Source organism: Oncorhynchus mykiss, chromosome 4 (genome assembly GCF_057628025.1).
Source record: "Oncorhynchus mykiss isolate SJ-2025 chromosome 4, ASM5762802v1, whole genome shotgun sequence".
NCBI lineage: Eukaryota > Metazoa > Chordata > Actinopteri > Salmoniformes > Salmonidae > Oncorhynchus > Oncorhynchus mykiss.
In genome coordinates this window covers 65,260,750-65,272,950 of record NC_143025.1, presented here as the reverse complement: position 1 = coordinate 65,272,950, position 12,201 = coordinate 65,260,750, and the positions used below count along the sequence as shown (strand labels likewise).

Below are 12,201 nucleotides of genomic sequence, written 5' to 3'. Positions count from 1 at the left end.
GTTAACGCAACCAAGCCAGTACAGTAAAACTGCTCTCCTTCTGTCCTCTAAATAGGGCCTGTCTGCTAGGAAGCCAGAGTCTGGGGGATTGGGAGAGCGCAGTGGTGGTTGTTGTGGTAGGGCCAGGTAGGGTGGGGTGGTAGGAAGGCTGCCACAGGGGGCCACTACCACTGGGAATGGCTACTGTGGGCCCTAGGCTTGGCTCTCAGCTTCTGGATGCTGTTGAGAGGAACACACTGAAGCAGATGGTGTCAGAAGGCTGTTTGCTGGTTGTTGTTTGTGTTGATGAGGGTGTTGATGGTGTTTGAGAACAGCTTTGCATTGAATCATGAAGTAATTGTGTTATTGACAGATGGCCTTTTGAATTCAGAGGAATAAATGCTCACTTGTTATAAAGACTCATGGTAAACAAGCAATGGTACTGTACATTATGTCAATTTGACATGTGTGTGACTGTGCAGGTGTCTGTGTGTTGTGACACAAGGCCATCCTGACCAGCCGTGTGTCCTGTCTTGCCCCAGGGTTCTGGAGAGGATCGGGGCGCGGGCGCTGGTGGCCCATGTCAGGACGTTTGCAGACTTCCTGGTCTATGAGTTCTCCACGTCGGCCGGTGGCCAGCAGCTCAACAAGTGTATCGAGATCCTCAACGACATGGTGTGGAAGTACAACATTGTCACGCTGGACAGACTCATCCTGTGCCTGGTAAGGATGAGATGAAACTATGGGCCAGTCATATGGTTCACCTCAAATGAAGCCTTTGAAAGCTTCAATCACAGTATGAATAATTATGTGTTCAGATCACGGACATTTAATATCTCATTGTTCAATATGAAACTGGTTGAGGTGTTCGATAACAATGTTTAGTTCCCTACTAATCTCTCGTTCCCATCGCTTCCCTCGCTCTGATCTCCCTCTCCAGGCCATGAGGAGTCACGAGGGTAACGAGGCCCAGGTCTGCTACTTCATCATTCAGCTCCTCCTCCTCAAGCCCAACGACTTCCGCAACCGCGTCTCTGACTTCGTGAAGGAGAACGCCCCCGAGCACTGGCTGCAGAGCGACTGGCACACCAAGCACATGACCTACCACAAGGTACCGTACTGGCCCCCGACCCTGGAGCTCTGACTGACAGCTCCAGCACGGAAAGAGCAGCTCTGCCCTAAAGACAGTCTGAAAGGAACCAGAGAGGGGCTCAAGGCGATACGAATGGAAATGTCAACGGGAGGCCACTATAGATCAGCCTGCACTGTTGCCTGTTGACATTTGGCCCTTTTTTAAATGTCACATTTACATTGGCTGGGCTGGGATCTCAACTGAGCTTTCTGTGGTGTTAGCTGTGTTAAGTCTCCATCTGTTCTGCTGTGGTGATTGACCTCCACTCACTGTTTCACGGCTCCCAAGCTTGCTCCTTCATTAAATCTTGCAGGTGATACAGTTCCATTTGACTTGGACTCTTGTTTTCTTCCCTATTGTAACAGAAATACCCAGAGAAGCTGTACTTTGAGGGATTGGCGGAGCAGGTGAACCCGCCCATGCAGCAGCAGTCCCACTACCTGCCCATCTACTTTGGTAACGTCTGCCTGCGCTTCCTGCCCGTCTTTGACATCGTCATCCACCGCTTCCTGGAGCTGCTGCCCGTCTCCAAGTCACTGGAGACCTTACTGGACCACCTGGGAGGACTCTACAAGTTCCATGGTGAGGAGAGGGTACAAGACCACGGGGACGAGTTCTGGTCTGTTGCTTTGATTGTCCATACAGCCTGGAGGTATACGGACATCACAAAAGACCCCCGATAGAAGACCCCCTTTATGAGTCAATGTTACGCTTGCACTTGAAACATTTGGAATGATGTTATGTGACGAGGTCAGTTCAGATGGACAATCTAATTGAACTGAATTTTGTGTTTCTCTGTGTCGTCTCCAGACCGCCCGGTGACCTACCTGTACAACACGCTCCACTACTACGAGCGTCACCTGCGTGACCGCACCAACCTGAAGAGGAAGCTGGTGCACGCCATCATGAGCTCTCTGAAGGACAACCGGGCGCCAGGCTGGTGCCTGAGTGAGACCTACATCAAGTGTGGCATGAACCCCCGCGAAGACAACGTCTGGATCCCCGATGACACCTACTACTGCAAGCTCATCGGACGCCTCGTCGACAATATCCTTTGCTGCAGTTTGTTCCCGGGCACATTTGACCTGTCCAAATCATTATCAGACAGTTTTCTATGTCTCTGTCCTTCTGTGGGGATGTTCAGACTGATGACAGTAGTCTCACGACATCTACGAGGGAATAGTTGACGTGCTAGGTTGCTAGAAGGTCTTTCCTAGAATTAAAGTCTGATGTGTTCACACATCAGCTGGTGTATCATCCTTGACCTGCTGTCTCACCGATGGCTGGCAAGTCCCCCGGGCCGTTCCCAAACTGTGACTGGAGGTTCAACGAGTTCCCCAACCCGGCCGCCCACGCTCTCCACGTCACCTGCGTGGAGCTGATGGCCCTGGCAGTGCCCGGCAAGGACGTGGGCAACGCCCTGCTCAGTGTCGTCCTCAAGAGGTCAGAATGGGGTCATAGATCAAACGGGGGGCAGTAAGCAGCCAATTAGAGGGGAGATTGAAAGGTCTCTATGCTATGTAAACAAGCACAGTCTTGTGTGCTCTCGTGACGCACGTGTAAATGTGTCCATTTTTTTGCGGAAGTTCTTGTGCGAGGAATGGGCGATGAGTCATCTCGAAGTGGTGCTGAATCAATGCAGTGTGTTAGCTTTCTGCAGAGCTCAGTTAGACCTGTGTGCCCCTCTGCATGACAGCTTTCTGTATCTGTATGGTGTTGTGATTGTCCTCCTGATGTCATGTGACCTCCCTCACAGCCAACCGCTGGTGCCTCGGGAGAACATCACCGCCTGGATGAACGCCATCGGCCTGGTGATCACCGCCTTGCCTGTAAGACTCTGTTCACACACGCATATCAGTTACATATCAGCAACTTATTGCGCCAGAAATCTCAAGTTCACGGCACACAGCAAACATGTTTTTTCCATTTGCGTGGTCAAGTTTCCACTATCCATGAAAAACAAGGTTCATAAATTGTTGTTCTTACTGCTCACAGTGTAATTCTGGGCAGCCAGACAGTAGTGACAGCTTTACCCAAATAAACATCTATTTCATCCTTCAGCCGTCCTGCAGACTCCAGAGAACTGTCTGAGGTCTGACAAGTCAGCTAAACGGTATGCGTGTCTGTCTGCCTGTCTCTCTCCTCTCTCTAGGAGCCTTACTGGGTGGTCCTGCAGGACCGTATCGTGAGTGTGCTGGGCAGTCCGTGCTTCACCACAGAGACTGAGTGGGTTGGTTACCCCTTCGCGCTGCTGGACTTCACCGCCTGCCACCAGTCCTACTCTGAGATGTACTGCAGCTACGTGTTGGCCCTGGCCCACGCCGTGTGGCACCACTCCAGCATCGGACAGCTCTCCCTCATCCCCAAGTAAGAACCAACATTAGTCCCCCGATTTAGCTGTTCTCCAGCCTTCTAGTCCTGGTCCACCAGCAGTCTCCTGATTAGCTGTTCTCCAGCCGTCTGGTCCACCAGCAGTCCCCTGATTAGCATGTTCACTCTCAGCGACTCTTCTCGATTAACTTTGACCTTCAAAGGAAGGGATAGAGGACGCAGGAGGTGAGCAAATCTAATTGACAAAAGGCCATTTACTTTCAAATGACTGAAGGGAAGTGAACAAGTGTACAATTTGGGAGGAAAGAGCCCCTCTAGCCTGCTCCCTCTTGCCTCCCTCCATCCCCACCATCTTGTCTCCTCCCTCGGCCCAAGCTGCTCACTCCTGACATATCAGAAGGGGGTTTGATAAGAATTTGTCTGCTTCACGCCTACCCTGTGTTTTATCTGGACACAGTGGGATAGTCCTGCTGCCTCCCAGCTCAGGCTTAGTTTAGCAGGCCTTCTCATCTAGCCTGGGAATATCTTCCCCTATAACGCTGTGTGTTCAGGCTTAGCTTTCAGGCCTTCTCATCTAGCCTGGGAATATCTTCCCCTATAACACTGTGTGTTCAGGCTTAGCTTAGCAGGCCTTCTCATCTAGCCTGGGAATATCTTCCCCTATAACGCTGTGTGTTCAGGCTTAGCTTAGCAGGCCTTCTCATCTAGCCTGGGAATATCTTCCCCTATAACACTGTGTGTTCAGGCTTAGCTTAGCAGGCCTTCTCATCTAGCCTGGGAATATCTTCCCCTATAACGCTGTGTGTTCAGGCTTAGCTTAGCAGGCCTCCTCATCTAGCCTGGGAATATCTTCCCCTATAACGCTGTGTGTTCAGGCTTAGCTTAGCAGGCCTTCTCATCTAGCCTGGGAATATCTTCCCCTATAACACTGTGTGTTCAGGCTTAGCTTAGCAGGCCTTCTCATCTAGCCTGGGAATATCTTCCCCTATAACACTGTGTGTTCAGGCTTCGCTGGACATCAAGCCCAAATAGTTATGCTCCCTGATGTGTCAGCAAGTGCCCTTGTGCTCCTGTGTGTCTGCTGGACTGTCATGTGAAATGACAGCAAAGCCCTGGCCTGCTGGGATTACATTACAATGAAGCAGATGGAAATGTCTTGGGATGAGACCGAGAAGTACAGTACACTATCTACAGCTTTCTGACATTATTTGATGCTACTGTTTAATAAGATGAGTAATGTGCCCGTAAATTGGACTGGGCATGGGGGTTCTAATTTCAGGAATTGGTGCAATATATGCCTTCATACTCTTTGGTCCAATAACATTTCTGTACATGTTCTACTTGCATAGTATCTCAGATTTCACTGATGATTAAATATTGTAACCTTTTATCCCCAATTTTGTAATATTCAATTGGCAGTTAGTCTTTTCCCATCGCCCCACGGCCTCGCGGGAGAAGTGAAAGTTGCGAGCCACGTGTCCTCCGAAACGCGACCCTGCCAAGCCACACCCGCTCTACCCGGAAAGCCAGCCGCACCAATGTGTCGGAGGATACACCGTCCAGCTGGTGACTGGTGTCAGCTTGCAGGCGCCCAGCCCGCCACAAGGAGTCGCTAGAGCGCAATCGGACAAGGATATCCATGGCCGGCCGAACCCTCCCCTAACCCGGATGACGCTGGGCCAAATGTGCGCCGCCTCATGGGTCTAACGGTCATGGCCGGCTGTGACACAGTCTGGGATCGAACCCGGGGCTGTAGTGACCCCCCAGAGCGCTGCGCCACTCGGGAGGCCCAATATTGTTTATCTTTGAGATTGAATTTGAAAAGCAACCAGAAATACTACGAAAGCAATTTATATTCAAAAGCTCATCAGTATGAGTGGGCAAGATATATACGATGACCTCTCCTTGCCAGACAGTCATTGTGATGGCTCTCAGCCTGTGTTTGTGTTAGTGTGGAAGCGCTATCACATTATTGTGATGGGCAGGTTGCTTCTATCCCCAAGCTGTCTTCATCAGTGTGGACCGTGACGCGTGGGAGCAGGGCGCGTGGGAGATCTCAACAGGCGTCACGGCGTTCTGACAACCGAGCCCGGTGACGAGACGCACCGCCTGTGGCTCGGGCAGCCGAGTGGGTGCGCCTCACGCTGAAGCTTCTGGAACACAGATCACACATGACAAGATCCCAGTGGGATCCATCTTGTCGTCTACAAACACAGAGGCTTTGGTCCTGCTGTACCTGGTTTATTTTCCACTGTCTGTTCATTCAGAAAAACCCTGTCAATTATCATTCAAGTTCAGTGCCTCCACTGTCTTCCCTCCATTTGCATACAGCTCTCACAGTTAGAGCCTTAGTCACTTTTGAACATCGGGTGCATGGCTTTACAAATCACTTTGTTTCATTTCTGGGGAGATTTTTCAGTCCTTTTCTCCTCGATCCCAGCATGTCTTTGAACGAGCGCAGTCCATCTTCTCCTATTCAGTCTGTCTCTTTACGAGAAGTGTAACATTCTCTCCCCTCCCTCCCCAGGTTCCTGTCTGAGGTGCTGAAGCCCATAGTAAAGACAGAGTTCCAGCTCCTCTATGTGTACCACCTAGTGGGGCCCTTCCTCCAGCGCTTCCAACAGGAGAGGACCCGCTGCATGCTGGAGGTACTGACTACTCCTGTCAATATATAACCCCCCTCCTCTCCTCCTCCATCTCCCAGTACAACCCTATTACACCATACAATCCCACACAAAAGGCCTGTCAATTAAATTCCCTTTCACACTCCCTTGACCATTAAAGAGGATAGAACTGATTGATTGTGTGTGTGTGTGTGAAAATGGACAATAGCTGGTTAGGTGGCTCACTGAGAAATCCTGTTATTTGTGGAGAGGGAGAGTGAAGGTCCTTGGTCTCCTCTCCCAAGAGGCAGTGGCTCTGTGCTGGGGTTGTGCTGTGGCTTCCCATGGACAGCTCTAATGAATCTGCAGTTCTGCTGTTGACCAGCCTGCCACCCCCCTGGAGCGGCTCTGACCAAAAATATCCGTTCTGAAATAGCCATTCATTCTGTTTTTCAGTCTGGCTTTGTGTTAGTCAGATGTGACCCACCATTCACCATTAATCAATGACTGATTTTTGTCTGTGCCTTTTCTTAACGATCTACCCATGTATGTGTGTGTGTCGTGAACTGCAGATTGGAGTGGCGTTCTATGAGATGCTACAGGCTGTGGACCAGCACAGTCAACACCTGTCCTACATGGATCCTATCTGTGACTTCCTCTACCACATCAAGTACATGTTCACCGGGGACAGCGTCAAAGACCAGGTTCGAGAAATACTCGGGGGTTAATGTTCTTCGCCACTCTGGTGTTCAGATGAAGGGATTGAAATAGTCTGTAATGCGCACCACTGCAGCGCTTGAGTCAGTCCGCTGTGTGTAGCTTACTTTAGCTGCCGGCAAAGTTATTCAAAGCGTATACTCTATCACTCAGGATGTAACTTTCCACTTCAACCATTTTTTCCATGTAATGTTATTTAAACCAAAATCGGACAAGCCCATAGTAGAATAGTTCACCTATTTACCTAGTCAGCTTGTGTGTTCTATGCCAGATAAATATTCCTCTTGAGGCGCATTCAAGTTGCGAGGGCCAATAGGAGGGAATCTGGTAAGCAGTTGACGCACAGCAATTCTTTATGCAATCATTGGGAAACACTTTTGAAAGCAGTTTTGGGAAATATGTTTTGAAAGCAGTTTTGACCTTTTTAAGAAAGGGTGGGCTCCCAGTTTTCCATTGCTGCCACGTTTATTTCTCTACTCCTTCCTTTGAGCGTGTGGCGTCGTTTACAAATGCAGTTTTTACAACCAGAGTCTAAAACGTGGTTTAGGCGCAGCTGCGCTAGAGCTCTTAAAGGTGCAGTGTCGTCTTAAAAGAACAATTACATACTTTGTAATAGAAACCTATTTTTTGAGTGAGTATTAATTCATAATGATTTATGTGTTTATAATAAAATATTCATTATTATTAATAATAATAGCAACAACAACAATCAGGATGTTGTTCTGTGGGGTAAATGCAGATGGACATTCTTCAAATGCCTTCAGAAAGTATTCCTACCCCTTGACTTATTCCACATTTTGTTGTGTTACAGCCTGAATTCAAAATGGATTCAATTGATAACAGAGATAACATGTTTTTGAAATGTTTGCACATTCTTTTAAAAATTCTTTAAAAAATTCTTCAAGCTCTGTCAAGTTGGTTGTTGTTCAAAAAGAGCCAAGTCTCGCCATAGATTTTCAAGGAGACATAAGTCAAATTGTAACTCCGCCACTCGGGAACATTCAATGTCGTCTTGGTAAGCAACTCCAGTGTATATTTGGCCTTGTGTTTCCTGCTGAAAGGTGAGTTTGTCTCCCAGCGTCTGTCGGAAAGCAGACTGAACCAGGTTTTCCTCTGGTTTTCCTCCAGAAAAGATAAAGCGTTGGATTTGCTCCAAACAACGCTTTGTGTTCAGGACATAAAGTACATTTCTTTGCCACATTTTTTTGCAGCTTTACTTTAGTGTCTTTTTACAATCAGAAAGCATGTTTTGGAATATATATTTTTATCTTTACCAATAGATGCCTTTGTGAGGCATTGGAAAACCGCCCTGGTCTTTGTGGTTGAATCTGTGTTTGAAATTCACTGCTCGACTAAGGGGCCTTTACAGATAGTGTGTGGGGGGTACAGAGATGGGGGCTGTCATTAAAAAAATCATGTTAAGCATTATTATTGCACACGAGTCCATGCAACATATTATGCGATTTGTTAAGCACATTTTTAGTCCTGAACTTATTTAGGCTTGCCATAACAAAGGGGTTGAACTACTTATTGACTCAAGACATTTCAGCTTTTCGTTTTCTATGAATTTGTAAACATTTCTTTAAACATAATTCCACTTTGACATTATTGGGGTACTGTGTGTAGGCCAGTGACACAAAATCTCAATCATCTATTTTAAATTCGGGCTGTACCACAGCAAAAAGTCAAGGGGTGTGAATACTTTCTGAAGGCACTGTACATTTTATAGTCACTATGCTTCATCAGTTGTGCTACAGGCGATAATGTTTATTGCTAATAGCACCTCCTGATAATATAGACCATGCTTAGGCTATAAGATTGTTCCAATGTGTTCATATTTTTTACTGAATTATTACAAATATGTTACTGGGCCCATTTCTGGAGGTGGACATTTATATTTAAGATGGTGTCAGCAGCATTTTATTTTCATGTCCTTTTAAAAGGTCACCAGAACTGAGCTTCTCAGTCTTACAATAAAAGGACCCCGGACCCCGTAAGTCATGCGGCTGGAATTGTTCAAATCGCAGTTTAATACATGTACAAAATGATCCTCTTTCCCTAAAAGCATGTTGGTCATGTCTTTCTTACATGAAAAGGGGAGGTTAACTTGGCCCCAGACAATCGATCTGAGATTGACATAAGTTTCAGTTGTGGGATTTTTTGTTGTTGTTGCTTTAGCCCCTAAATAATGTGTACTTTATGCCTTTCCTTGACCTCAATGTTTGCTCTCTTGGTTTTCTGTCATGTCCTGCATTGGTATTCTGCCTCTCCTCTCCTCTAATTATATCAACACACCCCGAATTTGAAATTCTAATTAGTTTGTCCTCCAAACATTCCCACTTTTACTTTGAAGTCACTTGCTGCACGTTCCACTTCATTTCAGGGTCTGAGGCTGAAGTTGGCTTCTCTCCTCAGTAGTACAGAAGAGATTAGTTGAATTCTCCTCCCAGCTTATCCCTTGTCTCCCCTAGTGTTTTCTAATGGTGTGTGTGTGTGTGTGTGTGTGTATTCCCAGGTGGAGAAAATCATCCTGACCCTGCGTCCGGCCATGAAGCTCCGTCTGCGTTTCATCACCCACACTAGCAAGATGGAGCCTGCAGCCGCCAGCGTTCCCCAGCCCTCCTCCTCTGTGTCCTCACCCGCCCCACAGAGCAACCCTGGCCCCTCCAACCTCCCCCTGTCTGGGGCCCAGTAAAACACACACACCAAGATGGAGCCTGCAGCCACCAGCGTTCCCCAGCCTTCCTCCTCTGTGTCCTCACCCGCCCCGCAGAGCAACCCTGGCCCCTCCAACCTCCCCCTGTCTGGGGCCCAGTAAAACACACACACCAAGAAGGAGTCTGTCAGCCCCATGGCTGTGGTCCCACTGTCGCCAGCTGGAGTATTGAGATGGACACACTCCACGAATGTTTAGGTCAGGGTCGAGACAGACAAAATGACCCTGAGAGTCTGGTCTCTTGAGGCTGACATTACAACGCTCCAGTGCTGTGGTGTGTTCCAAAGCTTTAAACAGCCATTCAGTCCCGAAAAGCAGCACAGAAGAAAACAGACATGAACTGTTACACAACAGACATTACCTTTTTATAACCTTTAGCTTTGTAGTGCTTTTTATTGTTGAGTGTATTGGAAAAAGACAAGTGTTTCTGCAATCATTGGTCTGCTGGAGTATGTATATAAAAGAAGGAGTTGGTGGCGGCTCATTCTGTTGTTGCTCTCCCTTTGTCATAACATGAGATGGTCCAGTGCCTTGCGACTCCCCACTTAATCATGAGAGGCGATTTATGTTGTGTTTTTCACACAAAGTAAAGAAACAATAAAAACGTCTTTAGTATTCTGTGTTGGTTTGTCGTCTTGTCTGATCCCCTGCTATTCTGCTCTGTCGAGAGGACCTGTATTCTGTCAGCTCAGGACCTCCGCCAGGTTTCTGAATGTTGTTATGGCTGCACAAACACTAAGGTCAGAACAGGGTCAACAACTCCCAACTCTTTAAACACAAACTGGACTGGAGCTGCGTACGGTGCTTAAAACACTATCTCTACATGGTGTGAAAACATGAGCACGGATTTTTAATGAGGACGGGTTGACAGGCTCAGAGCAGCGTTTCCTAACCCCCCCCCCCCTTTCACATTTAGTTTTTTTTGCCCTAGCACTACACAGCTGATTCAAATAAGCAAAGCTTGATGAGTTTGTAATTTGAATCAGCTGTGTAGGGCAAGGGGAAGGGGCAGGACTGAGTTTGGGCTCAGAGGACCCTCTAGAACTCCTCAAGCAGCATAAGAACCACTGAAGTGGATATGAATTCATTCTTATATTTACCCTCTTGTGGATTCCCTTGTCCTTAGTATTCTCCCTTATGAATATAAAACATACTGTATTGTTGTTAGGGGATGACTGCCAATGTTTTTTATTTATTTACCTGTTATGATAAGTGGCTAAATCAGAGTCCTTTAGTTATGTAATTTGTGTTATTATGCAAAGCACATGCCTTCATATCTCCCATAAATTCAAGTATAATTTGGCTATAAAGGACGGAGTCAATCATGCCTTCATTATCAAATCTTCCCTGCTGCCTTCAGTGCTGGCAGCTTTCAACTATTTTTCAGATATCAACAGTAAATTAGGTGTTGCTGCTAAAGCAGTCTCTTAAGACATTACCAAGTTGTAGAGTAGTCTCTGGCAAACAGCATGACAGTAGTCAGTGTGGGAATGGGTGATTTCACGTCGGCAGTGATGCAAGCCCTGTGCTAACTGGCAGTGGTGTAATGTAAAAATACTTTAAAGTACTACTTAAGTTGTTTTTTTTGGGCTATCTGTACTTTAGTATTTCTATTTTTGACTACTTTTACTTCACTACATTCCTAAAGAAAATATTGTTGTTTTTACTCCATACATTTTCCCTGACAACCAAAAGTACTTGTTACACAATATTGCTAGAGGTATGGTAGCAAATACACCCCCCCCACAGTTTTTCATCAAGCACATTTCTGAATTAGCGTCTCATTGTATGCGTACTGCACCAGAATTATAATTACTGTACATTATAAACTGGGTGGTTTGAGTCCTGAATGAGAATTGGCTGATGACAAAACAATTATTTTTACTGCTCTAATTACGTCGGTCACCAGTTTATAATAGTTATAAGGCACCTTGGGTGTTTGTGGTATATGGCCAATATACCATGGCTAAGGGCTGTATCCAGGCACTCCGTGTTGTGTCGTGCGGAGGAACAGCCCTTTGCTATGGTATATTGGCCATATACCACACCCCCTCGGGCCTTAATGCTATTATAAACTGGTTAACAATGTAATTAGAGCAGTAAAATGTTTTGTCATCAGCCAATCAGCATTCAGGGCTCGAACCACCCAGTTTATAATGTACAGTAATTGGAGTGTGCAGGCAATGACACGCTAATTCAGAAATGTGCCTGATGGAAAAACTGGGGCAGTGTATTTGCGGTCTAGCAATATTGTTGGTATAAATTTAGCTGAACATATACGTTAGAATTCCTCTCCCATCTATTCATTTTTTTTCACTGGAGAATTACATTAGCCTAGACCATGTGGACTTTTCAGACTGGAAGATAGGGGCCAGAGAGGTGATTCTATTTGACAGTTGGGCTGCTGCTCAGCTCCAGACATTGGGGCAGCTGTGTCTTCATCTGTCATAGATTTAGGAAATGTGGGAAATTGACTCATTAACGCTTGAAATGAATCAAGTAGTTGCTGAAGCTCAGTAAGATGAATCTGCTGGGTGACATTAATAGGTATTCTCAGTATGATAAAATACAATACAGAAATACATGGTAAAGGCAACACAGGCCGTGGATCAAATAGAATGAGAATAGATTTTATGTTAGGTTCAGATTTATGTAAAGAGTGTCACTTGTCTAATAAAGAATTACACAAAGGCTTCCAGTAGCAGTCCTTACTCTCCGACACA

At 46.5% G+C, this 12,201-nt stretch overlaps 1 protein-coding gene across 8 annotated transcripts in view; it reads left to right on the top strand.

The window, feature by feature from the left end:
* med23 (mediator complex subunit 23) overlaps positions 1 to 10,093 on the top strand; it is a 30,344-nt gene extending 20,251 nt beyond the window's left edge. For all 8 annotated transcript variants that reach the window (XM_021600345.3, XM_036975768.2, XM_021600343.3 and 5 more), the window contains 10 exons: positions 522 to 702; positions 920 to 1,090; positions 1,477 to 1,693; positions 1,922 to 2,158; positions 2,389 to 2,554; positions 2,868 to 2,940; positions 3,264 to 3,478; positions 5,970 to 6,090; positions 6,618 to 6,749; positions 9,278 to 10,093. In XM_021600345.3, the coding sequence (XP_021456020.1) occupies positions 522 to 702; positions 920 to 1,090; positions 1,477 to 1,693; positions 1,922 to 2,158; positions 2,389 to 2,554; positions 2,868 to 2,940; positions 3,264 to 3,478; positions 5,970 to 6,090; positions 6,618 to 6,749; positions 9,278 to 9,457 (1,693 nt within the window). In that variant the 3' untranslated portion in view covers positions 9,458 to 10,093. The remainder of the gene's footprint in view (positions 1 to 521; positions 703 to 919; positions 1,091 to 1,476; positions 1,694 to 1,921; positions 2,159 to 2,388; positions 2,555 to 2,867; positions 2,941 to 3,263; positions 3,479 to 5,969; positions 6,091 to 6,617; positions 6,750 to 9,277) is intronic.
* Positions 10,094 to 12,201: the final 2,108 nt, after the last annotated feature.